General features: G+C 42.8%; 1 protein-coding gene across 10 annotated transcripts in view; it reads left to right on the forward strand.

The window, feature by feature from the left end:
• Positions 1-9,145: 9,145 nt before the first annotated feature.
• PHLDB2 (pleckstrin homology like domain family B member 2) overlaps positions 9,146-27,644 on the forward strand; it is a 72,002-nt gene continuing 53,503 nt past the window's right edge. For 9 of the 10 annotated variants that reach the window (XM_033146706.1, XM_033146708.1, XM_033146709.1 and 6 more), the window contains exons 1-2: positions 9,146-9,269; positions 26,320-26,418. In XM_033146706.1, the coding sequence (XP_033002597.1) occupies positions 26,334-26,418 (85 nt within the window). In that variant the 5' untranslated portion in view covers positions 9,146-9,269; positions 26,320-26,333. Of the gene's footprint in view, positions 9,270-25,469; positions 25,573-26,319; positions 26,419-27,644 lie in introns of those variants that run through there. The other variant, XM_033146707.1, reaches the window with a different exon arrangement.

The following is a 27,644-nucleotide window of genomic DNA, read 5'->3' on the forward strand; positions in this document are numbered from 1 at the left end:
CTTCTTCAGGGCAATGGCATAAAAAGAAGAGAGACAGCACACCTAAATGTTTAAGCTTCAATTCTCTGAATTTCTCTGAAGAAGGATTAGCACTGTGTTGGCATATTGGAACACTGCAAACAATGCAGGTACTCCAGGTGGATGGAAAGGGCAGGCAATCTCACTTCACTCCTCGTATCTGGGTCAGAACTGTTCAACCCAGAGCCATCTCCAAAGCATGATAGAGATGAAGCCTAAGACTTATGTCTTAAAGGTAAAAGTAAAGGGGCCCCTGGCCATTAGGTCCAGTCGTGTCCAACTCTGGGGTTGCAGCGCTCATCTCGCATTAATGGCCGAGGGAGCCAGCGTACAGCTTCCAGGTCATGTGGCCAGCATGACAAAGCCGCTTCTGGCGAACCAGAGCAGCGCACAGAAACGCCATTTACCTTCCCGCCGGAGCGGTACCTATTTATCTACTTGCACTTTGACATGCTTTTGAACTGCTAGGTTGGCAGGATCAGAGACCGAGCAACAGGAGCTCACCCCGTCGCGGGGATTCAAACCGCCGACCTTCTGATCGGCAATCCCTAGGCTCTGTGGTTTAACCAGCGTCCCGGGTGCTTATGTCTTAGGCACACTCATTTGTGGAGAAACCCATTTAATTCAGTACACAGTGTAGTTGATGTATCATGTTTTCGTGGGATTGTGACCCAGCAAAAAGTCTAATGGTCATAGTCTGTGTGCACATTATTGTTCTGGGATTAGGGTTTTGCGCAGATGCTAGAGCTGACGTTTGAGGCAGTAGCCAGCTGTTGCTGAGTTTAATTGTCACCTGTTGTTGGTGACAGCGTGACTGCCTCAGTTCCTGCTCACCCACTTTTCATCACCATTGCATTACCCATTGCACCATTACTTTTAATCTCATATGTTATGCGTAGACATGAGCCGACCTAAAAGGTTTACAAATGCAGAAGTGCTTCTGGCTCCTAGGAACTGATAGTAAAGGAAGGATATACCCTATCCTTGCATGTTGATATGCCACATAGCTTTTTACTGGGCCCACACGAGGTCTCTGGCATAGGATTTATGTCATGTAGCGGATCTGAAGGAAATTTCTGGAGCCAATTTCCCCCCCCAAAAAACCACACCCCTATAGGAGAAAGTGAAGAGAGAGAAAATGACTCCCTCTCTCATAATACTAGGAATCGTCGACATCCAGTGATGCTGAATGTTGGAAGAGTCAAGAAAGGTAAAAGAAAGTGGTTATTCACACAGCACATAAAACTATGGAACTTGCTCCCGCAAGGGGCAGTAATGGTAACATTTGCAGTTGCAGACTTACGTGCAAGGCTGCAGACACCACCAATTTTGTTTTTTGTTTTTAATACTTTCTGAAATGTAAATTGGTGTGAAATACATCCAGATATTTTTCGAGCATTGCACATGGATAAGTTTTAGAGGTGAGTTGTGGGTTCAACAACACATGGGAGTATTTTTGCATTCAAGGCTGGTTCCGTGTAAGGCCGTTGCTGTGAAATGGTCATGCTTTGTTCGTTCATTTTATTATGGGTGTGGAGAATTAAGTGGCCTTAAAATATTCACATGAACTAGCAGAAAATAGAGCAGAAAGAGGGAAGGAAAGCAAATAAAATAACCCACTGTTTTTCTCAATGTTGGAGCTTATCCCACATTGAACAATGCCCTTTTCAATACACGGTCCCAACACAAAAATGGTATTGCAGTCACAAAATGTGTGCTGGGTTCACTTTACTACAAATAAACTTCTCCAAATAATTTGATAGTATTTATATTCATTTGTCAACAAGGATTCTCTGCTTAAAATATTTATTTACGGTTTTGTGAAGGAAGGAAGGGGGAAATCTAAATATTACAACAGGGAGCAGCAGTTATGTTGACTGTCTCTTGGGCAATGCAGATTTTTGAGGGAATATGTCCTGAGCTCTTTTGTGGGAACTGTTGAAGGTCCTGGCAGGAGCACCGTTGGCTGTAGGTGCCATATTGGTGACACCTGCTCTTACCTCTGAGCCGCACAGCAGCAGCAAACATGAAAGACACATGTTGTGGAATATTTGTCTTGCCGCCCAGGTGCTAGACTCAGCCATAGATGCCATGTCAAGGGAAGTAGTTTTAACTGCCTATTTGTCACTTCCAGGGAGAGGTTAGAAGTTCGAAGCAAATACCAAGAGCTGGAAACCACAGGAGATGAGAGTGCTCTTGTGCTTGAATCCTGCTTGCAGGTCTCACACAGGCATCTGGTTGGACAGTGGGAAACAGGATGCTGGACTAGATGGGCCATTGACCTGATCCAGCAGGCTCTTTTATGTTCTTAATACCAGGAGAACAGGGGTTTCAGGAGGAGCTCTAGCTGCCTGGAATTTTTTCTGCCACTGTATCTTTTGTGCTGGTCTCATATCGTAAATCCCCCTGGCAAGGTGTGGCTTCTACCAAATCCTTTAGTCCTTCAGCCAGCACACTCTAAATAAAGGTTGACGCGTGACTTGATGAATCACCTTTTCAGTCTAATATGGTTTTGTGTGGGCTAGTTTGGGTATGTGTTTTTGCACAGCTCTTATAAAACACCTTCACTTACCTAGAATAGTTTTAATATTTGGTTTAGGAGACAGGGGAAAAAATTTTTTATTTCTGTGGAACAGCCTCTGTCCACTTATATATTAAAAAACCACACCAAAAACTTGTCAACATTGGCAAAGGTTCCCTTTTGTTTGGATTGTCTCAAATTTATGTTTTGATGATGAAGGGAAAAAAGTACCTCAAGGTCAGAAATGAAGGTTTGGAGACTAGCAGGCTAATATGTTTTGCAACCACATTATTTATATATTCAATATTTATGCATAACAAATATTATAACGTTCTTTTATATTGTAAACCGCTCAGTGATGTTTGAATGAAGGGTAGTATATAAAATGAATGAATGATGATAAGATAAGCATTGTCTCAAATTGAGCCGTAACCATGTCTAGTAAGTGGTTGGTGATGGAATACTAGCTATTTGGGGACAATTGGACATATTAAATGTGAATCTGTAGGAATAGTTCTATTGTTTTTAGAGTTTGTATCTTATTTTATTTTTATTGGCCTTTCGTTTTATAGGCCTTTGGTCTGATCCTCTTACACTTTAAGACTCTTCTTTAAGGCATTTTGCGCAAGCTCAAAGGTCTGCTTTTCCCCTGGTTATTTCACATGAACCAAGCCGAAGGCTTCTGGAGCAAAGTCTGGGTAAGCCTTGGCCCCAAATAATCCTTGATTTTACAGTTGCAGACCAGCCTAAGGAATTCAGAACAGATCTGAATCAGCTGCACCCATAGAATGGAATGTTATGCTAGGAAAGTATTTTATAAATGTCAAGGACCCCACACTCCACCCCTTCTCAACTGTAAGTGGCTACATCCAGTAGAAGCAACTTGTAAAACACCAAACATCAGAAATTCAATGCAGACAAAAGGGTTTCTCTTACTAGTTAGGCAAGACGCAAGGACAACCACTGGTGTCTGATACAATGTAGAATGATGGCCTTTCAGTGCTTGGTGCTAATGAACATCACCTACTATTCTAAATAGTTTTTTTAGAAAAACATCCTTAGTCAGTGACATATTTTTCTTCTGAGTCAACATGTTTAGCATCAGGTAGTTGGTCATTTACATTAATCAGGAGTCTGATTAAGGGAATGTTTTGACTATTTTCAGGAAGCTCTTAACGGCTTAAGCGAATGGAAAACACATACGATTGCTGTAGCAACAAAGACACTCACCAATTTTGTTGTGGATGCAGACTGGCTTATACAGTAGCCTACTTAATCAGTTTCAAGTTATGAGTTACTGTGTTCCTTTTCTCTCTCACACCCCTCTTTTTCATCCCTCCTCTTTACACACACACACACACACTATTTCATTGTTGATCACTATCATTTTAATATTTTATGTATTTGTTTGCTTGGCACATTTATGGCCCATCCCTCATTACTGGAGATCTCAGGGCAGGTTACACTACACAGGGTGCTTATTAACTAAGGTTTACTCTGAGGATACCATTGGCATAAATTAACATTGCAAAGTTAGGTCATGTTATTAATTTCAGTGGGTCTTTGCTGAGTAAAACTTAGTTGAGTATCACCCACAGTTACAAGCTAAAAATCTCAATCCCAACTCAACCATCACTCGGTGATATTGGGCTAGTCACTACCTTTCACCCTAACGCATACCACAGGATAAAACGGGGAAGGAAATTCCTACCTTGAGATTTGTAGAGGGAAAGTGAGTTGCAAGTGTTTTTCTTATGCTGCTTTAAACAGTTATGGTTCCCCCCCCCCAAAGAATCCTGGTGTAAACAGTCTTCACGAAGGCTTCACTCAACTTTACTGAAGTTGGTTAAATCACAGCGCTTGCCTTGCCAGGTCGTAACCATCACACCATGAAAGTATATGTGAAGCATATCGAACGCTCTCAAATCCTAGAAGAAGAAGAAGAAGAAGAAGAAGAAGAAGAAGAAGAAGAAGAAGAAGAGTTTGGATTTGATATCCTACTTTATCACTACCCGAAGGAGTCTCAAAGCGGCTAACATTCTCCTTTCCCTTCCTCCCCCACAACAAACACTCTGTGAGGTGAGTGGGGCTGAGAGACTTCAGAGAAGTGTGACTAGCCCAAGGTCACCCAGCAGCTGCATGTGGAGGAGTGGAGACGCGAACCCGGTTCCCCAGATTACGAGTCTACCGCTCTTAACCACTACACCACACTGGCTCTCTACAAGCTAGTAGCACATTCGTAATTTGAACATGGATCCTTACGTAAAAAAATGGTGCCATCTAGGATTTAAGAGGAAGTATCAGCTGGCTTGAAGGAGCCCCAAAATTGACAGAAATCCAATATCTCTTGAGAGGAAAATACTAAAGGGGAAACCCAACACAGCTCAGTGAAGACTAAACGTGTTAAGTAAGCAAGGAATGATGACTCTGTGTTGATGGGGGGATCAAATGGAATGGACACTGGCATGCTTGGCTTCAGCACAATTGTCCTGTCATCATCGCTACCATGCTGATGAAATGCCAGCTGGCTAATGGGTCTGCCATTTTAAAAATAGTTCTGAGGGGGGAAACACACACACACAGTTTTCAAAGAGTGTTAACATCAGAATCCTATACATGTGAACTCAGAAGTAAGCTGCATTGTGTTCAATGGGACTTACTCTGTGCTGCAGCCCAAGTGAAGTTATACATGCCTTTGTAAATGTGGCATGTATACAGAATAAAGTTTGGACTGCGCATAATCTGGCAAATTTCATCCTAGTTTCTTCGCTGCAGTTCTAAGAGCTGGCAAGACTACTGATGCTTCAGGATTTGCATAATAGCCAAAGCCTATGCCCTTCTGAGTATCGCTTTTATTTTATTTTAAGAAGATGAAACAAAGCAGTAGAGAAGGGCATGACAAAATATTTCTTTTTGTTCAGCAATATAACAACAGTACTTTTAAATATACTAGAGGTGTTGTTGCTTTAAAAAAAGAATAAATACTTGTTTTGTTCTTGTGGATATTAAATAGGTATGCCTCTGTGGAATTGTTATAAAAGAACGAGCTATGTGGGCTTTTGCCAGTTAACATTCCATGTCAGGGATCTTTTATAATCTTATTTATATAATTTACAGTAAATATTATGATAACTGTGGTTCTTTCAACTTTTGTCTAGACATTAGGAATTTTATGACTAGTTTTAAACTGCCGTACTACACCGTGTTGTTTTGTAGCCACATGAAATATCATCTTGAATTAACAAGTCACTAACTAACAACTAGACACCATTTACAAGACACTTACCAGAAAATGAAACCTAATTTCCCAGCAGTTACCGGACCTCTTTGCTGGATTCTGCATTTTGCACACAGCACTCAATGGCTTCTGATAAACAGTAATCAGAGTATTGCTTGCATGGCAGATGTTGGTGTGTGGACTAGAATGGGAAATGGGGAGAGAGGAAGGGAAGAGAGTGTATTTGTCCTTGACAAAGCAGGCATTTCGAGCTGATGCTGTTGCTGTGTTCAAAACGCCAGATGGCCACCATGTGGGGCAAGAGGCACAATAATGTTGGGCATAAGACCACTTTCTGGGTGAGAGCCAGGATGGGGTGTCTACAGTGCCCTAGTTGAAAGTTGGGGTGGAATCTATGGATGTTTGAAGATGGAGTCTTGGATCCAAGCTACAGATACATCATCTGAACCATGGTGGTGCCTTTGTGCAACAATTCTACTTTTGTATTGGTGTCATTTTCTCCTCTGTTTAAACTATATATTGATTTTTTATTTATTGATAGGATTGTTTATAATTGTTTCTATTTTTTAAAGCTATTGTTCATTTTATATGTTGTGAGTGAGCCGCTTTGGGCACAATTTGTGGGAAAGCTGCATCTACGGTGATGGTAAAGGTAAAGGGACCCCTGACTGTTAGGTCCAGTTGCAAACAACTTTGGGGTTGCGGTGCTCATCTCGCTTTATTGCCCGAGGGAGCCAGTGTACAGCTTCCGGATCGTGTGGCCAGCATGACTAAGCCACCTCTGGTGAACCAGAGCAGCACACGGAAGCGCCGTTTACCTTCCCACCGAAGCGGTACCTATTTATCTACTTGCACTTTGACGTGCTTTCGAACTGCTAGGTTGGCAGGAGCAGGGACCGAGCAACGGGAGCTCACCCCGTTGTGGGGATTCGAACTGCCGACCTTCTGATCGGCAAGCCCTAGGCTCTGTGGTTTAAACCACGGCGCCACCCCTGATGGTACTTTTCTGAAAACAAAAGGATTTTGTCAAAGCCAGAGGTTGCAGAATGCACCCAAAGCAATAAAGCAGCAGCCTGGAGCAGAAGCAAGAGCTACGGGCAACCTCTTGCCTTAGTAATAGAGCAACTCTGGCCAATGTGGGCACAGACTTAAAAGGATTATGTTGAACTGAACACAACATTGTCTGGGCCAACTAAATGAATAATGACAAAACAGAAAAGGCCCTCAGCGTTTCCTGTGTAAGGTCACACATGACCAAAACAAACCCTCTTCTTTTTTTGTGGGGTTGCTGTAACCGTTTTGCAAGCAATTCGAAATGGCTCTCCGGAGCTCCTTTAGAGAGCAAGAGTTTCAAGGAGGCGAACTTATCTCAATCTTTTTTCTAAGGATGTGCTATTGAAGGGTTGCTGCTTAAGCAGTCCAAAGGGTAGATGCTAAGCAGTCCCCCTATGAAATGTCCTCAAGTCTCTGTGCAAGAGGGGTGAATAAACACAGCTGGATTCCTGAGAGATTCCGGCTGCAGACATCCTTTTCCTTGCGAGTCTGACTCCAGTCCAAGCTCTGGACAGGAGGAGGAGAAGGGGGAGTCTTCTGAGACTAGATTCCTTTCCCTTCCCTCCCCTCTTTCTGGCTCTCCTCCTATTTTTCTTGCTGATGTCACAGATAGGAAGCTGACTCATGATGAATAACTATTTGTTGTTCCCCGACAGCCTGCCCTTTTGCAGAAAATCTGTGCTTAAGTTTTACAAGAGATTTCTCAACCAGCTCCCCTAAAGCGCTCCAGGCACATTGCTCCTAGCATGATGTCACCGGGAGTAGTCCTGGAAAGGGGGAATTGCATTGCAGCAACCCAGGACTTTGGCCTGCAAAGGCTCTATCTGCAATGTGCTCTCCAGCAGCAGTGAGAAACTTGCGCCCTACAAGTCAGCCAAGTGAGAGAGTAGGAAGTGTGGCACCAGTAGTGCAATGACATAATTTTGCACTCCAGAGCTAATGCTTTTATGTGGCCTTCCTCTTTAGATGGTAAGAGGTCAGATTCAGATTTACACTGCAAGCCTAACCATGCCAATGGGCATTCTTACTCCCAGGTAATTTGGGTTAGAATTGCAGTCTCGTTCAGGTTAAGTGTGTTTGAGACTGCAGGCACACTTTCTTGGAAGTAAACCCCACTAATTTAAGCCCCACTGATTTTAATTGGGCTTCTCCAAGTATTAATAGGTTTGGATCCAACCCTTATTTTTAAAAAGTGTCAATCCAGCCCTGCTGCTTTTGGGTGACTTTCTGTTCATCTTGCTTTCATTGGATTGTAGAGTTGGGAGGGACCCCAAGGGTCATCTAGTCTAACCCCCTGCAATGCTGAGTGGCACCTTGGCTTTCTGCCCCCATCCTGTCCTGAGAGAGCCAGTGTGGTGTAGTGGTTAAGAGCGGTAGTCTTGTAATCTGGTGAACCAGGTTCGCGTCTCCGCTCCTCCACATGCAGCTGCTGGGCTAGTCACACTTCTTTGAAGTCTCTCAGCCCCACTCACCTCACAGAGTGTTTGTTGTGGGGGAGGAAGGGAAAGGAGAATGTTAGCCGCTTTGAGATTCCTTTGGGTAGTGATAAAGCGGGATATCAAATCCAAACTCTTCTTCTTCTCCTTCTTCCTAAAGTAGGTGTCACTGCAGCATTGGCAGCCACTGAAATCTACTTCTGAAGAGCAGCAGGGGAAGATTTCACCTTGTTCTCCAAATACAAGCTTTCTTCTCCAGAACTGGATTCTAGAAGGCCAACCTGAATTTCTTTTCCAAACCATGTCTTGTAAAGACGTAATGGATTTACAACCACAGCCAATAAATGTCCACTCAAAAGAAAATCCCACTGATTTCAATGGGCCTCCTTCCTAGGTAAGTGTGACCAGCACTGCAGTTTATTATTCGTATTACATCTGTATTCCAACTTTTCTCCAAGGAGCTCAAGATAGTACAGGTGGTTGTTCCCTCTCCGCTTTATCCTCTCAACAACCCTGCCAGGTAGGATAGGCTGAGAGACAGCCACTGGCCCTAAACCTTCAGGGGCCAAAGTGCAATCAGATGCAGAGCAAAGTATTTGGAAGTATCCCCCTTCCCCCCCCCCCTTTCTCCCAGATCGTTAGCTTTCCTGTGCTCGGGAAAATCCTCTTTCTTCCTGACTCTGCGCGCGTCTCTCGCACCCCTCCTCTTTCGATCATTCCTTCTCCCTGTTATCCCGGAGGGAACGAACCATTGTTGCCGGGAGGGGTGTGTGTGAGTGTGTGTGGCGGCGCTCTTCGGCTGGAGCTTGGATACCCTAATGGGCGGGACTGGCTTCGGCTGCGCGGGGAGGAATAGGAGCAGCAGCAGCAGCAGGAGGAGGATCCTGTCGGGCTGAGGAAGGAGGCGGGGGGGGGGAGTCTCTCTTGGTAAGGAGCCCGCGATGGGAGTCTCCGGAGTGGCTGGGGAAGGCGAAGGATGCACAAAAGGCAGCAGCGCCAGGAGGTGAGTGAGGCGCTGCCTGGAGCAACTGCTTTTGTCCCGCGTGCGTTTGGGTATCTGCGCACCCGCGCGCGCAACGTGCGGGGAGAAGGAGCGCAGAAAGCGCGCAGTAGACAGCTTGTGTGCGGGGCAGGGAGCGCTGCCTGAGAAAGGCAAATCCGTCTCTCAGTCTGGAAGCTAAACAAAACCCAGGAGAGGATTGTAAACTTTGCCCTGAAGTTTCTTTCTTTCTTTTGAGGGAATGGATTTTGGAGGGCATCTCCAGAAAAGGCACCTACTTAACAACCCAAAGCCTGTCTCTGTTGCCCACCAGGACTCCCTGCTCTTTTATGCTCCGTGGCAGACAGATTTGTTTTGTCTTTCATGGGGGAAGATTTACTGGTCGCTTTGCATGTATTTTAATCTTGCTGGGCTTTCTTGCTTTTGCAAACTGTGGCGCGTTTGTTTTTCAACTTCTACAAATTTCTGCTAATGGGCTTGCTTAGATTAGGCTAAAAGCCTCTGCTGAGAAGAAACGGGGACAGCACAGCATTTGTTTTGTGTGTGTGTGTGTGTGTGTGTGTTTTAAAGTCTAGGGCACTGTTGACTTAATGTAAACTGTTCCCTTCCGCTGAGAATCATTCAGCAGAGCTTTGGTTAGGAACCCGCTGTAGCTGAAGGATTAGTGCTTGCCTTGAAAGAGACTTTGTACAAACACAGCTAGGCAGTTTCCTCTCACCCACTTGCTGTTTCCTCCTGTAGGGTTTCCCTCTTTTGTATGTTATCCCAGATGATTGTTGCCCTTTAAAAATGTCTTTTAAAGGAAGCTTTTTGTGTTCTGTTCTCTCTCTCTCTCTCTCTTCCTCTTGATAAGCCCAAAGACTTCATCCGTGCACTCACAAATAGGATCTGTTTGGTGATGCTCTCCTCAGTTTTGTGTAGAGTTTTTCTAAGCAAATGAAGACGTGATTTTACTGCTCTTATTCAAGCAAAGTACACTGGTTGTTGTCAGGAGAGCACAGGACAGAAGTTGAAACATGTGCTTCAGATCACATAATCCAGAACTTGAGCCTGGAAAATGATAGCTGTGTTTGTCTGTTACAGAGCACACACACACACACACACACACACACACACACAGAGATGTCTTGTGGTGTCTTAAAGACTAACAGATTTATTGTGGCATAAGCTTTTGCGGACTCGTCAGACACACAAAGTGCTAGTCATGGTAGACTGTTTACGTATTTTAAGTCTGTAGGATAATTTACCCAGGAATGCTTATGAAATGCTGAATCAAGTTTTCTCTAAGATGTCACTAGACTCTGTCATTTTTGTGATCAAAGTGTAACATGCTGAACTCACAAATCAGGGTGGTCAAGAGATGGATAGCCCCTTCACCACAGTTCGGTCCAGTACACAGACTGAATGGTAGGCAACATAATGCCTTTCCAATGTTACTGGATTCTATCTCCCTCCAGCTGCAGCCAGTATGGGGCGAATGGCCAGGAATGATGGGAGCTGAAGTTCAACACCTGGAGGACAACGTGTTGGTTCTGCCTGACATAGGTTGCTGAACTGTGATCTTCTGGACTGGAGTTTAAGTCTCAGTTGTGTCAAAAACTCAGAATGTCTTTGGATAATACAATCAGGCAGATTGTACAATTATGTCAGGCATGAGGAACCTCTGGCCCACTGGATGTTTTTGGACTCCAGGTAGCACAGCCAATTTTCTGGGAGGGGGAGAGCTGTGTCCCCATCTCTGCATTAAGTGAGTTCACAGGCTCCTTGCATTGGCGTTTTTGCTCTTCCACTGCAACTTGTGCAAAATTGGAGGTCACTCATACAGCTTGCACATCTCTGTGCAAGTACTGTACTGTACAGAGAATGCGAGCACAGAGAGTTCATTCACTTGCTAGTTAGCACTTCTAGTATCACCCAAAGTTGCCATAGTGTGTGGTAAATCTCTGATCATCTTTTAAACAGAAATAATGGAAACCCACTTCAAAGCTATTGTGAAGACAGGAAAGTCTGCAAAATACTTTACAGAACATAAAGGCTATGTGCATAGTTTGTATAGATGTAAGCAGTAACTTTCCTTAAGTTATACTCTAGAATCAGTCTTCTACAGGTAGTGGATTCGGTGAAGTGTGTCACCTTCACTGAGTAGACATTGGAATTCAAACATAATCATTGACTGACATGCGAGAACTGGTTGGGACTGGTTGACTATTATGGGAAGCAAGTTACAGAGTAGCACCACCATCTAGATTCTGGTTCTTATGATGATTAGCTGTATGGGAGGTTAAGACTGTGCCTGCACCTTGGAATATTTTAAAGCTCATAATATAGCACTTGCTTCTTCATAAAATTAGGGAACTGAATAAATGTTTTCAAGTTAGAAAAAACTTCAAGGTATGAATAGCTTTTCCAATTGGAGAGGTGGAATGCTGACTATATTATAGACAATTTCAGAGGCTGAACAGACAGAAAGGAGGCTGTGTGAATCTGAATTTATATTCCAGGACTAGCAGGAATAAAATAATGGGTGGCAGACTGATTGGTTTAGCATAGGGTCCCCTATTCCTTTAAGCTACAACACTGCTAAAACAAATATACATTTGACCTGTGAAATAGACTTAACATTTGCATGCTTTCAACTTGCTCTGCTATAGCCTACTTCTTCCTTCCTGATAATTATGAGACATAATTAATTCTAATTTGTTTGAACTGATGCATGTTCTGTTTGTTAAGGGATCTTGTTTGCCCTTGTGGTACAGGCTCCTATATAGTTTAGTTTGACTGGTCTTGCTGTGGTTCCCTGAACCACAAAAGGACTGTGAAATGAAACCTCTTGGTGGTGGTTGGCCTCTGTACAGTGCAGCCTAATGCATTTATGACAATGTCGCTCAAAAATCAAGGGGAAAATAAAGCATATTCAGCTTGTTTTGATTTTAAAATTGATTTAACTTTAGAAAAAGGCAAAGGGATCACTGACCTTGCAAAGAAGGGCAATGTCTGCTGTTGGCAAAGGTCTTTTCACAGCTCAGTGTGAGGTTTGGGAGATTCCAGGAAATCCAATGAGATTGACAAATGCACTTGGTGAGAACACTTAGGAATTTATGCATATTTTCACTGTAAATTCTAACCTGGGAACAGGTGGCCTGAAATTGAAAAAGGTAATATGGAAGGTAATATAGAACCCATAAAGATTCAGATGTTGCAGCTCTAAACCTCTATTGAATGTGATATACAGTCGTACCTTGGTTTTCAAACAGTTTAGTTCTCAAACGTTTTGGCTCCTGAACGCCACAAACCCGAAAGTGACTGTTCCGGTTTGCAAACTATTTTTGGAAGCTGAACGTCTGATGGGGCTTCCGTGGCTTCCGATTGGCTGCAGAAGCTTCCTGCAGCCAATCAGAAGCCATATTTAGGTTTCCAGAACTCTCTTAAGGTTTTGTCCTCCCACAGGGGTGGAATATATGTTGACTTGTATTATCTCTGAAGCAAGGGACTCTTAACTCCTTCTCCCCCTGAAAAAGAAGTGGGTCTTCCTATGGTATATGGAAGCCCTGAAGTAGAAAATAAATGTCAAAAGCTAAGGTTGCAGAAGACTTCTACCCAGTTTGGCATCAAGTTCTTTAGAAGGACCATGTGATGACAGTGGAATGAACTTCATCACCTCCATTGCATAGTACCATACTTCAGTCATTGGCTGTAATAAAGAGATTGATAATATTACTTTGGCATGTACTGCGTGGACTTATTTCTTCCCACCTGGGTGCCAAATTATCTGTGGTTTCTGCAACAGATTTGGAAGGCACTTTACAGATAAAATTTGCTAATCTCCAGTCTGATTTTGCTAACGTATTTGAACCAAAGTCCTGGGATTATTTTCAGTTTGTTTCTCCCTTGACAGATTGCTTGGTAAGAGGGAGTATCCATACTAAATTCTTGCCCTTCCTGGGTGGTTAAAATACATGGGAAAGGCTGGACCTCTTATAACAAGAGTGATTTTTAAAACAAAAGAAAAAAAATCCAAAAATTCCTTCCAGTAGCACCTTAGAGACCAACTAAGTTTGTTATTGGTATGAGCTTTCGTGTGCATGCTTATCTGAAGAAGTGTGCATGCACAAGAAAGCTCATACTAATAACAAACTTAGTTGGTCTCTAACGTGCTACTGGAAGGAATTTTTGAATTTTTTTATTTTTTATTTTGTTACGACTATGGCAGACCAACACAGCTACCTACTTGTAACTAAGAGTGATTTTTAGTTCATGAAGAGAATGGAAGTTTGCAATTGCTGAACACAGGGTTCATTTGGGTACTGTGTAAGAAATATTTAGGTAAAGGTAAAGGGACCCCTGACCATCTGGTCCAGTTGTGTCCAACTCTGGGGTTGCGGCGCTCATCTCATTCTATAGGCCGAGGGAGCTGGTGTTTGTCCGCAGACAGCTTCCAGGTCATGTGGCCAGCATGACAAAGCCGCTTCTGGCGAACCAGAGCAGCGCACGGAAACGCCATTTACCTTCCCGCTGGAGCGGTCCCTTTTTATCTACTTGCACTTTGAAGTGCTTTCGAACTGCTAGGTGGGCAGGAGCTGGGACCGAGCAACAGGAGCTCACCCCGTGGCAGGGATTCGAACCGCCAACCTTCTGATCAGGAAGCCCTAGACTCTGTGGTTTAACCACAGAAAAACTCATTTTCATTCTGCCTCCTCCTTTGTGGGAAATTTGGGGAAATCGTTACAGCATGTAGTTGGCGTACAATTCTAGGCATCTAGGCATTCTGCCATGTCCTTTTTTCAATCCTGCGTCTAGTTTTGGGACACAGTTTGCTTCAGTTGTTTCGAGATCAAGTTAGGAAATTTCTGACCACTCTGGGCCATCTCACACTATGGATTTCCAGATATTCAGAAACCATAATCTTTATTTTGTGAGCACACGGGTTATCCTTGAATGCATGTGTGAGTTTCCTGGTTGATAACCTGTGGGATTCTTTAGTGATCATATCTGCATTTGTTATTACCAGCTCTGTTTGTTGAAAGATAGCAAGCAGCCAAAGGTTCAGAGTTAAGTGTGGTAATACCACTCATCTCATTCTCTACTGCTCTAGGGGCAGAAACCTCTCTTCTGAATCACTGTCTGGGGATAAGGTCAAATTATGACCTTGGAACTGAAGCCATACAATATAGAAGTGGTGGCACGTGGGGTTTTAAATGCTCATTTAACGTGTGGCAAAGATGTGACCTAACACAGCTATCCTTTTAGGTGGATGGGACATGGGTGGCGCTGTGGTCTAAACCACTGAACCTCTTGGGCTTGCAGATCAGAAGGTTGGCGGTTGGAATCCCCACAATGGAGTGAGCTTCCGTTGCTCCGTCCCAGCTCCTGCCAACCTAGCAGTTTGAAAGCATGCCAGTGCAAGTAGATAAATAGGTACCACTGTGGCGGAAAAGGTAAACGGCGTTCCCATGCACTCTGGTTTCTGTCACGGTGTTCCATTGAACCAAAAGCAGTTTAGTCATGCTGGTCACATGAGCCAGAAAGTTGGCTTGTTCCCTCGACCTGAAAGTGAGATGAGCGCCGCAACCCCATAGTCACCTTTGACTGGACTTACCCGTCCAGGAGTCCTTTACCTTTACCTTACCTTCTAGATACTGTAAGCACTGTAGGAGGACCTTATTATTTGAGTCGGCTTATATCACTGGAACTATTTGTAGTGGTGGAATTTACCTTAAAGCTTTATATGCTTGGTAGATATTACTTGTGTGCTGGTTTTAGATGTGCTCCAAGCCTTTGAGATAGGACGGAATACAAGTCACGATTAATAAGAATAAATGTTCTTGGATGTGAGTTTGAAACTGAAGGGAAACTATTTTATAGAAATATATGGCTACTGTCTACTAAGAGCAATTTGTTCTGGGATTGTCTTATTAACATTCTGCAGCACTCAGACATTCTTGAGTAAGTACCTTGATATCTGAAGAAGTGTGCATGCACACGAAAGCTCATACCAAGAACAAACTCAGTTGGTCTCTAAGCTGCTACTGGAAAGAATTTTCTATTTTGTTTCAACTATGGCAGACCAACACGGCTACCCACCTGTAACTTGATAATTACAGTATGTTATGTCAACTGCTGCTTGCCACTTCCATTGCTGATGGGGTTTACTTCACATTTGGCAACACTGATGCTGTAGCTCTTGCTCTTATTAAAATGCTTTGACCATATGGAGCTATGAAGCAGTCAAACACGTTCTAGTTGTTACCTCGAATACATTGTCAGCATATGACATTAGGGAAAGAAAAACGAAGTGGTGGTAGTTGGATCCAAGTATAGATAACTATTATGAGTTAAAAACAAGTAAGGCTGCAGTCCTATGCACAGTTACATGGATGAACTGAGTGGGGTTTTCTGGGGAAAAGTGTAGGATCACACTGTGTGTTTTGAACAGATTATTCAGAGAAAACCAATTACTGAATGTTTTGTGTAGGGAAAGAATAAATTGATAATCATACTAGCATTCAAAACAGGATTGTTTTTAAAACAAGGTGGCAAAAGTAAAGAGAGAGAGAGAGAGAGAGATGAGGATGAAGATGTAAATACAGTGGTACCCCGCAAGACGAAAGGGTTTTGCGAGTTTTTAGTTGACACGTGAGACGGATTCGCCTATGGCTGTTTTTCGCAAGACGAATTCGTCTGGCAAGGTACCACTGTAAGCCAGCACCGGACTGCGCCGCGGCTGCCTTAAAACGCGGGGCGGCATGGCTCCAGTGCCAGTGCCGGTCGGAAGGGGCTCCGGCCGATCGCGCCAGCCATCTTGGGTGGGTGGGCGTGATCGGCCGGCGCCCCTTCCGACCGGCACCAGAGCCACGCCGCGCCGCGCCGCGTTTTAAAGCTGCAGCGAGCGAACAGCAGCACTGCTGTTCGCCCGCTGCAGCTTTAAAATGCGGTGCGGCGCTATAGCTGTAAAGTCTTACCTTTTGGCTCCGGTCGGAAGGGGTGCCGTCCAATCGCGTCCGCCATCTTGGGTCGACTGTGCATGTCCGGACATGCGCAGTCGAACCAAAATGGCGGACGCGATCGGACGGCACCCCTTCCAACTGGAGCCAAAAGGTAAGACTTTACAGCTATAGCGCCGCACCGCCAGGATGGCGGGCGCGATCGGCCAGCGCCCCTTCCGACCGGCGCCCCTGGACTCCCCCCCCATAGGAACGCATTAATTAAATTTTAATGCATTCCTAGGGGAAACGGTGCCTCACAAGACGAAATTTCCGCAAGACGAAAAGTCTTGCAGAACGAATTAATTTCGTCTTGCGAGGCACCACTGTAGTTACAAGGACTAAAAGAGCAAGAGCAATTAGAAGGCCCCAATGCATTTTGTTATGCTCTTATTCCTCCTGTATATTTTATATCCATTGTTGTGCCAGTGAAGTAAATACAGAACTGCATGTGAGTGCCGGTTGTCTCTTTTCTGAGGATCCTGCAGTGACAGGAATGGTGATATATACTACTCTCTGGTACTTCATGTGTTCTTTCAGGTGTCAATAATCTTAAGCCTGCTTCCGGACAGCTTCAATACAGTTCTGTCTGCTTCCCAACATCCAGAGTTAGTTTGCCTTAAGCCAAAAACAACACTTTTATAATGTTCATTGCATGGGGACAGGGTTCACTCATTGAGGTTTGAGGTTTTTTTGACTGAAATGTCATTGTTCTAAATTTCACTTGAAATGAAATTGTTTCCTTGCCATATGGTCAGAGTGTATGGTTTTAAAGTCTCCCCTCCCCCGATATTATTAACCTTTTAAATGAGGTTCCGCAGTGGTAGTGCATCTGCGTTGCTTGCAGAAGATGCCACGTTCTTCAGAAAATCCTGCTAAGGAGAAAAAGGACAAAATGAGAATATAAAAGCTAGGTTGATTGGCTTATACAATCTTGAATTCACCTGTTTTGTTTTTGTTGGAAGCTTCCATTCATCCTCATGCATCCATGAGATCTGCAGCTTTGCCTACAAAACCAGCAAAGGGTGCTATGGCAAGTGAAAGATTAGCACATTTGCTTTGCGACACGCTCATATGTATGAAGTATTGTCCTTAGTTAGCATAAACATATATGCATAGATTTAGACAGATGATAGTCAGTGGGTGAATGATGTTATGCAAACGATAGGTGTGTCCTGTTGCAATTGACAGTCAATTGCAAACAAGGTGATGCGAAAAGGGGAAATGACAAATGAGTACGAAGCCCTCTCAACTTGTAAGGAACCTTCAAAACAAGATGAGTCATTGACATAAACACTGGATAAGAAAGAATTCCTTTCTGAAGGGAGCTATCTGCTCTCAGGCTTTGTTCACTCCCCATTTGATAGGTGTCAGGTCTGCAAATGAATTCCAGCTCAGCAGCCAGGAGTGGAGAACCTCAGGGCCACTAAGTCTCTCTTATCTGGCCCTTGGAATCCTCACCAGGCCACATCCCCTATTGGCCCTGCTTTGTGTCCTGGTTTTGCCTGGTTTGTGCTGTAAGGCTATTGTCCTGTTCACACTTATTTGACAATGATCTGCATGGAATGCAGTACAACTTATTTGCGTAAGCATAACAAAGATATATCAGACTGTATGGACTTTGCATTTCAGGCTTATGAGCTTCTTGAACAGGAGAATGTGAGCACTAACCTCAGCTGTGGAACTTCTAATTTTTCTCCCAAGAATACTAATAGTAGATTTCTAAACAGACTTAACATCATAGCTATCTGATGATGACTGTAAATCAAACAAAACAACAATGCCCTTCCTTTCTTGTATCAAGCCAGCAAAACCTTTCTAATCTGTACGTGTGTGTCCTACCTATGTACATCCTGAAGATAGCCTTTAAAATATTTTCCCAATAGATGTGGTCACCAAAAGTGTAGATTATCTAGCAATCTACCGTTTGTTAAAAGATGCTGCTCTTGCAGTGTTCCACATGATTTCCTCTGAGGAAAAGGAAAAGTCATAAGAGCTTCCTCTGCCAGTCTTTTCCCACAGTACTTTCCAGTGGTAAATTGTGGATTATATGTCAGGTTCTTTCTATAACTCTTCTGTGACACTAACCCCCACCAGAAAGTTTAACATGCAACAGTCTGACAGACATCAATATCAACTTACTTCATTAATACATATACCCCAAATGTAACCGAAATACAACCTCAATGAATATTCAGGTTCATTGGATGATTCCAATTTCTAGTATAGTGAGAGAAGAGAAGTGTCTTTCTATCCACCTTTTCTACACCATGCCTGATTATATATAGCTGTACATGTCCCCCCCTTACTTGCCTTTTCTCTAAATTGAAAAGCTCCAGGTTTTTTAATGTCACCTCACCTCACTACTTGAGTTGCTGCACGCCATTGTTCATTGTTGAATATTACTTCATTTGATATAAGTTGCTTCTTTTAAAGTTATGTTTTATTCTCACATTTTTGTATTGGATTAGATTGTTATAAGGTGTACATTCTTTGTTTCTTCAGCTTGTAAACTGCCTTGGGTATTGTAAAATAGAAAGACAGTATACAAATTAAAAGTGATGGTGCTGATGAGGATTTTTGGATGCCCTTTTCCTGCCCCCCTTTCCAGCTCTACAATACCCTCTTTGCAGTATTCCAAGTGTTCTCACAGCATAGATTTGTATAATGGCATTATGCCAATGGCAGTTGTATTTATTTTCAATTCCTTTCCTAATGATCCATGTCATGGAAATCTCCATTTTCATAGCAGCTACCCATTGGGTCAAACTGTCCATGGTAAGATCTCATTTGTGGTCAGTCACTGCTAGTTCAGACCCCAAGAGCATATATGTGAAGTTAGAAATTTTTGCCCCAATGTGTATCACTTGACACTTTTTTTCATTGAGTTTTCCATTGTCATACCCATTAATGCAGTTTGGATACATCCTTTGGAAACTCCCCATGACCCAACCCCCTTTTAACCACCCCAAATAATGTGATATAATCAGCCAGCTTACTTCTGACTAGGTCATTTTATGAACCAGTTAAAAAGCACAGATCCCAATCCTGATTCTAGGGAGACTCCATTTTTTCCATTGTGAGAACAGTTCATTTCTTCTTCTGCCTCCTTTTATCATGACTGCTATAGCAGTCTTTGGTGTGCTTTTTGAAAGTCCAGATAACTTCATTCACATGCTTACCGGTGCTTTGAAAAAGCTAACTCCAAGAGGTTAGTTAGGAATGACAAATTTGTGGAGCCCATGCTGGCTCTTCATCAATACTTCTTCTATGAAGAAGAAAAAGAAGAGTTTGGATTTGATATCCCGCTTTTCACTACCTGAGTCTCAAAGCGGCTAACATTCTCCTTTCCCTTCCTCCCCCACAACAAACACTCTGTGGGGTGAGTGGGGCTGAGAGACTTCAAAGAAGTGTGACTAGCCCAAGGTCACCCAGCAGCTGCATGTGGAGGAGTGGAGACGCGAACCCGGTTCCCCAGATAACGAGTCTACCGCTCTTAACCACTACACCACACTGGCTCTCACCATGGGCTTTCCACCAGTGTTCCTAGAATATCCTCTCTAAATTTCTTATTTAAAATGGGTGTTACATTGACCACATCCTGGTGCTCAGATAAAGAAGCCACTCTTAGGGACCAGTCACAGGGGGTCGTGTATTATTTTTGTTTGTTTTTTAAAAAGAGCAGAAATTACATATTTAAGTTCTTTAAGAGCTTTTGGGAGGGTGCCACCTGGACCCTGTGATGTGTCCATTTGAAATCTGTGATGTGGCTGCTGTTCGCCTCAGTTCCTCAGACTCCCTCAGAAAGTCCCTTCAGCCACAGGATCTGCCCTCCATCTTCCAAAGTAGAATAAGACCTTAAATGGTAATAGTAGCTTTCACATGTTTGTGTGTCTCAAACAGTTTTATTTTCACCTGGAATGTTTTTGAAAAGAATAACGGTATTGGAACAATTAAGAAAAAAATTCCAGTGTTTTAATAATAAATTGTTTGGCCGTGAGAGAAATGCATAAAACAGGATCTGCACAGATTTGATGCATTGCTTTTACTTTTTAAATGGCTCTGACAATGTTGTAAGTGTACTTCTCTGGGGGAGGGGTTAATCTGAAACATCTGGATCACCAAGGTTGGGTTTTTTTGTTTTTTGTTTTTGCCGAAATACATATTGCTGGATGTGTCCTTAAACTCTCTCGCTGCCAAATTCTCTCTTAGTTCAGGATTTCAGAACTTAGTAGCTGTCGAATGTGTCAAAACACAGCCTCTTAGTAAGTGATCTGTAGAACAGATGCCACAAATTGGCAGTCCTGAATCAGATTACAGATTTCCTAGTTGCAAATTTGGGACTCTCACCTTTCCCCCCACAACTTTAGAAAAGGGACCTTTGTTCTGCGTTATCATTCTGATCGCATGATTTGATTTTGATGGTAAATATATCAAAACCTTGTGTGACGTTTCTGTGATCCTAAAATTCATTTTGGGAGGCAGAAATTCATATTGCAATTAGACTCGTGAAATGTTCAGATGTGTGCCATATGGGAAGTTTTTGGCCTTTCTGTCATCGTCAGCTCTTTCTGGCATCACACTTGCATTTATTATGTTCTTCGCTTCTAAGGTATAAAACTTGGCTTTCTGCTGTCCGGGTGTGAATATGCCGTATTTTGCTTATTAAGTGAAGATAAGGTTCCTAAGAAAAAGAAGTATAATGAACTAAAAGTTTTGCAGAATACAATATCAAATGCACCACGATTCAAGGAGGGGCAGTATATAGCCCTGCAATGACACAACTGTTGTTTTCATTTGTTGTTGTTCAGTCGTGTCCGACTCTTTGTGACCCCATGGACCAGAGCACGCCAGGCACGCCTATCCTTCACTGCCTCTTGCAGTTTGGCCAAACTCATGTTAGTAGCTTCGAGAACACTGTCCAACCATCTCATCCTCTGTCGTCCCCTTCTCCTTGTGCCCTCCATCTTTCCCAACATCAGGGTCTTTTCCAGGGAGTCTTCTCTTCTCATGAGGTGGCCAAAGTACTGGAGCCTCAACTTCAGGATCTGTCCTTCTAGTGAGCACTCAGGGCTGATTTCTTTGAGAATGGATAGGTTTGATCTTCTTGCAGTCCATGGGACTCTCAAGAGTCTCCTCCAGCACCATAATTCAAAAGCATCAATTCATTAGTTGTTTTCATAGAGAAGTTCATTTCCCTTAAGTTCTATTTTATAAAGAAGGGAGGGAAAACCTTTGGTCCTGCAAAAGTTGTTGGACTGTTCAACACCAGGAGGGTCATACTTTACCATCCCTGTCATGAAATGTTTAGTTTCTCATGGAGGAAGGTTTTTTTTGCTGTTGTAATTTTTGAGTCCAAGAACTAAGAGAAAAAGCAAAGAAGGCCCTTCAACATGATTTGTTGCTGCTTGCTTCCTCCAACCAATTTGTTCTCCATTCCCTCTTGACTGCATCTCCTACACTTGAAAGAGAATAACTTCACAGCTACATATCACTTTTAGTACATATACATGAATTAAGAGTACAACTTAATGGCTTGGACCCTGAATTCCTTTCCATGGGCCCAACAGGGCTCTGTTAACAGACTCTACGCATTTCTCTGTGTACCCTGAAAACATGAAACAGGGTTGGGGGAATCTTCTGAACAGAATGTCATTATGTTATGGGGGTGCTTTGACAGAAACAGGCAATGGGAAGCATTCCCCTTTCACAAACAGAAGTACTTTCCACTTGTCCAACACTGAACTTCTGATCCTATGATGCTAGTAATAATGTGAATTTTAAAGTTTTAATTTCGATTAATCAATGTTATCTTTCTCTCAGTCTGAGAAGTATTTTAATGAAAGCCTTTCTTTCCCAACAATTCCTTTCCTTTCGGTGCATGAAGGAAACAGGCTGAGTTATGTTATTTTTTTTCTCAGTGTTGTTACTGTACTCACAGGTGTGAAGAGTGGGGAAGCTGAGGAGAGAAAATATGGATTTAACTTGTTTGAAATATTTTTAGCATAGCTAAACCTTTAATTTAGCATAGCTAAACCTTAAATTTCCTGCCAACCTAGCAGTTCGAAAGCATGTAAAAATGCAAGTAGATAAATAGGTACCGCTCCAGTGGGAAGGTAAACGGCATTTCCGTGCGCTGCTCTGGTTCGCCAGAAGCAGTGTAGTCATGCTGACCACATGACCTAGAAGCTGTACACCGGCTCCTCTGGCCAATAAAGCGAGATGAGCACTGCAACCCCAGAGTCATCCACGACTGGACCCAATGGTCAGGGGTCCCTTTACCTTTAAACCTTGAATTATGGTGCTGGAGGAGACTCTTGAGAGTCCCATGGACTGCAAGAAGATCAAACCTATCCATTCTGAAGGAAATCAGCCCTGAGTGCTCATTGGAAGGATAGATCCTGAAGCCGAGGCTCCAATATTTTGGCCACCTCATGAGAAGAGAAGACCCCCTGGAAAAGACCCAGGTGTTGGGAAAGATGGAGGGCACAAGGAGAAGGGGACAACAGAGGACGAGATGGTTGGACAGTGTTCTCAAAGCTACTAACATGAGTTCGACCAAACTGTGGGAGGCAGTGGAAGACAGGAGTGCCTGGCGTGCTCTGGTCCACGGGGTCACGAAGAGCCGGACACCACTAAATGACTAAACAACAACAAACCTTTAATGAGATTTTAAATCCAGGTAAAAAGCTAGTGTTGATCTGATACTGCAATCCAGACCTGGCTTTACACTCCTGCTGGCATCTGCCTGCCGCTCTTTTTGTGCAGTGCTCTCTATTCTGCATTGCTGCGGCAGGTAGAAGTGTCATGGGTGGCATCTCACAGATGTGGTGAAATATGGTCCTGAACAGACAGGCAGTGTCTTATACGGCACCGTGTGGGAAGTCAAACTAGGACTGAAGCACACGTAAGGTCTGCATTAGTGCGTTTTGCTAGGTCTGCTGTATAATCAGTTTCGCAAAATAAAGGAGTTAACATTAATCCAGGGCAGTCCTTGGCATTCATGAAACAGCTGCTGCTGGTGGCCCTGACAGAGGGTGTGTAGGCCCAGGATCACATGACTGCATAGGCCTGGTGTGGGTCCAATTCCTGAGCCTGCTCTGGAATAGTGCATCAGTTTGCCTGCCCCCAGCCTGTGTGAGTTGATGGGCTGCTAAGTTCTTCTGCCGCTTGTCCGGAGTTTGAAATGTGCCCTAAGTGGGTGCTTTTTCTTTCAGACAAATTCTTAGTGAGGCTAAACTACTTCACAGATTTTCTACATTGTACATTTACCTTCCGGGTTTTAGACAGGACAGATTACGTCTTTTTTCTTTTTTGCATCTCATGCACAGTTAATTTATTATGTGATCGGAATGATTTTGGTTTACTCAGCATGTTAGGATACTTGTCCAAATATAATGATGATTGTCCTTTTACATCTCAGATGCAAATGTTAGGGTTGAAAGCTGTCAAATGCTGTGAGGTAAACTGGTGCAGAAGCGATTTTTAAAATATTTTGAAAAAAGAGTATTTTGTGGAGAGAACCTTGTCAGTCAAAGGAAACATTGATACAAAAAGGCAGAGAGTACAAATAATAAAACCGTTGTATGGAGTTTTCTGCATTTGATTTTTAGAGGGCTCCATTTGGAGAAATATCCAACAGTAAATGATATACAAAATAAGATCCTGCATTTTTAACAGAGGGATTAGTAACATTTGATATCTTGCCTGTTTTCAGCAATATTTGTTTATTTTTTTTCATAATAAAATGTTTCAATAGTAACACATGAAATGATTTAAACAGAAAATGTTACCAGCAGGGGCTAAAACGAAACAAAAAAGGATAATAGAATGCTCCACAAATCTTTTGACAAGCTGGAATGTGTGCAGAAGAGGGTGACCAAGATGACCAAGGGTTTGGAAACTAAGCCTTATGAGGAACGGTTGAGAGAGTTGAGTGTGTTTAGCTTGGCTAAGAGAAGACTGAGAGGAGATATTATAGCCATCTTTGATACTTGAAGACCACAGGAGTGATGAGGGGACAATTCTGCCTAAGAGCAATGACACATTATCAAGTCCTGTCACTCTGGGGAGGTGGAAGGTGGAAGGCACTCCCCATGTTGGCCACTGTGTGGTATTCAGCATTACTCAGTGCAGACACATTGAAATTAATGAACATGACTAAGTTAGATACATTGATTTCAGTGAGTCAACTCTTGAAGAAAAACTTAGCTGAAGGTATTTTGAAATACCTTTTCAAAAAGGTAAAGGGGGGGGCAACACTGCAGCCCTTTGGCCACCTTATGTATTTTTATTTTATTTTTTTAAAACAAATTTTACTTTTGTGTTTGCCTATGTATTTTAAGCATGTTCCCTTAGAAATCTGCACAGAAGCAGGAAGAGGCATGTTGGACTTTAATGGGTTCATTCATTTCTAGTGCTTAGTGATCCCCCCCCCCTTTTTTTGAGTGGGTGGAAAGCGTGCCACTGAAGAATTTATACTGGAAACAGTTCCATTGGGCCTCATTGGTTTACTTGTCAGACCCTGAACTCCCTATTTCTGCATGCCACATTTTGAGATTCCTAAATAAGAACACAAGAAGTTGATATTACCTTATAGAGAGCTAGAATTTCAGTCCATGCAGCTCAATCCATTGTCTACCCTGACTTGTAGCAGGTATTCAGGGTTTTAGACAAGGAAACTGATGAATCTGGGATCTTGAGTTATGGCACTTCCCTGTATTAACCTGCTACCAGATTTTTCTCACCTATCAGCTCTCTATAGCAAGCATAATACAGTCGTACCTTGGAAGTCAAATGGAATCCATTCCAGAAGTCCGTTCGACTTCCAAAACGTTCGGAAAGCAAAGCGCGGCTCCTGATTGGCTGCAGCCAATCGGAAGCTGAGGAAACCCCATCAGACATTCAGCTTCCAAAAGAATCTTCACAAACTGGAACAATCACTTCCAGGTTTGCGGCATTCGGGAGCCAAAACGCCTATCTTCCAGGGCATTCGGGATCCAAGGTATACATTTGAAAAGTAAAAACAAATGTTAAACCTTCAGGGTTTATCCAGAAAGTTACTTGCTGTTTACCAGCTTTATTTTACCTTCTTTCTAAACCCTTTACTTGCTCGCTTGTGGGTTTATTTATTTATTTTTGTTCATAGAAGGCAATAGAAACTGTAAGCTTGGATTAAAAAAAAAATCTTTATTTTTTCCCCTTTTGGTATTATTTCCTTAAACGCTTCAAAAGTGAATCATTCTCCCACTGTGTTTTCGACAACTTGGCTCATGCCTTCATTTTGATGGAAGATTGTTTGTGAAGGCAGAGCCGTTGGAATTAAAGTTCGTTCCCATTTTCTTATACCAATAATATTTGTGCGGCACCTTTGATCTTTCTTGAATGTTCTTCAAACATCCATGTCTTAAGAACCTGCACACAAGGCTGCTTGCCGAGATCAAAATATTATTTATGCATGTCCTCAAATAGCTTGCCTGTGTGCGGTATACCAGCAAAACACAGTGAAGAAAATACCCCTCCCCTAACACCCTCTACCATCCCAATGCAAAGTATAGTCAAACAGTATTCGCTGTGGGAACCGCTGCACACAGATGCCATTTGCAGTGTCCCCCTCCATTTATGTCACATGCAAGAGGAATGACTTATGTGGATTGACTCTTTCTATCATCATGAATGTGGGGAACTTTGAATGACATTGTTTGAATGTTAAAATCTTTGACACATTTCAGTGAAATGTCTTTGCAACCTCTATTCAGGGCGTGTGTTTATCCTTTGACCCCATAGAACTAATCTTTTTCTTTATTTGGCTGTTCCTTTGGGGTCTCTTTCTTTCTGTTCTGCCCCCCCACCCCCGGCCCACTCCCAGCTTCTGTTTCTGTCTTATTCAGATTTTTTATTTGTTACTTGTTTTTGGATTTTTATGCTTATCAGTTGTGCTGCAGATTTGCTTAGTTTCAAATGGCAGGTATAATGCTTCAATAAGTAAATCAGTTTGTGTTTTCAAAGCATTTGTGACCATTACGATGATCAGTTTATTAAAGTAACACTCTTTGTTTTTGTTTTATTTACAGGTGTCAATATTTATATGGCTCAGCCTGACCGTCTGCTCCTTCTGGCAAATGATATGATGTCAGATAGAAATAATCTCACTTACCAGAATCTTGGGACAGGTATGAGTTGTGTCGTTTATATTTAGAGGGATGTTTACTTAACACAGGGGACGAAGCGCTGCAGTGAATGGATTCTTTTTTGGCAGTGAAGGCACCCATGTTTTTTGAATATGAGAGTCAGAGAGAAAGAGACAGAGAATGGGAGGATGAGTGAGATGTGCTTTTGTGTGACTGGAAATGAATTGATGTACACTTCAGACTCTGGGCAAGCCCAGTTTTGGCTTCACACCCACCTGCCACTGGCATATGCTTCTGTGAGGAAAATGTTCCCCACCCCAGTCATTTAATGGTTCTGGTACTGTTTAAATGTTGATGCCCAACTCTGCTGTACAATTCTGTCTCCATACCCCCATAATTCACTGAGGTCCAGCTCCGAGAGCCTTCTGGTGGTTCCCTCCCTGCGAGAAGTGAGGTTACAGGGAACCAGGCACAGGGCCTTCTCAGCAGTGGCACCTGCCCTGTGGAACACCCTCCCATCTGGTGTCAAGGAAATAAACAACTATCTGATTTTTCGAAGACATCTGAAGGCAGCCCTGTTTAGGGAAGTTTTTAATGTTTGATGTTTTAATATTCTCTTGCGAGCCACCCAGAGTGGCTGGGGAAAACCAGCCAGATGGGAGGGGTAGAAATAATAAATTATTCTTCTTCCTCAGGTTACTTCAGTACCATAATTCACAAAATAAACCTGCACATGCTTTTTCAAAAGTGAGTCCTGTATGGTCTGTGGGGCTTATTCCTCAGTAGTATTGCAACCTCACGTATGCAACTGTGGCCTGCTACAGGAAAACAAGCTTCATTTGGTTAGTCTTTCTGTTCAATAATGCTGATTCACCCAATTAGCTACCTATTTTAAGAAACCGGACAAGTAGGAAAAAGACAATGTATCCGTATAGCTTTAACTAGCAAATCCAGCCTATACAGATGAGACAGGCACTCTGCAATGAAAGCTAATCAATTTCAACTCTGGCTGACCTTCAGCTGGAAAAGGTTCTTCTTGCACCTATGAAAACAAACTGTTTTATCTGTGCTACTTTGGGAGTGCCAATAAAACCATCTCAGAAGTCATACTTCAGCAGGGAACTTCATATCAGAAACAGCTTAAATGCAGTCTAAATTTAAAAATAAATGTAGATATGTGGTCAGTGTGGTAAGGAGAAATAATAGGAAATATTGCATTAACTTTCTGTGCTCCTAAATCAACTTTAAAAATCCATAGCGTTTAACTG

Source organism: Lacerta agilis, chromosome 4 (genome assembly GCF_009819535.1).
Source record: "Lacerta agilis isolate rLacAgi1 chromosome 4, rLacAgi1.pri, whole genome shotgun sequence".
In the NCBI taxonomy this organism is placed as follows: Eukaryota; Metazoa; Chordata; class Lepidosauria; order Squamata; family Lacertidae; genus Lacerta; species Lacerta agilis.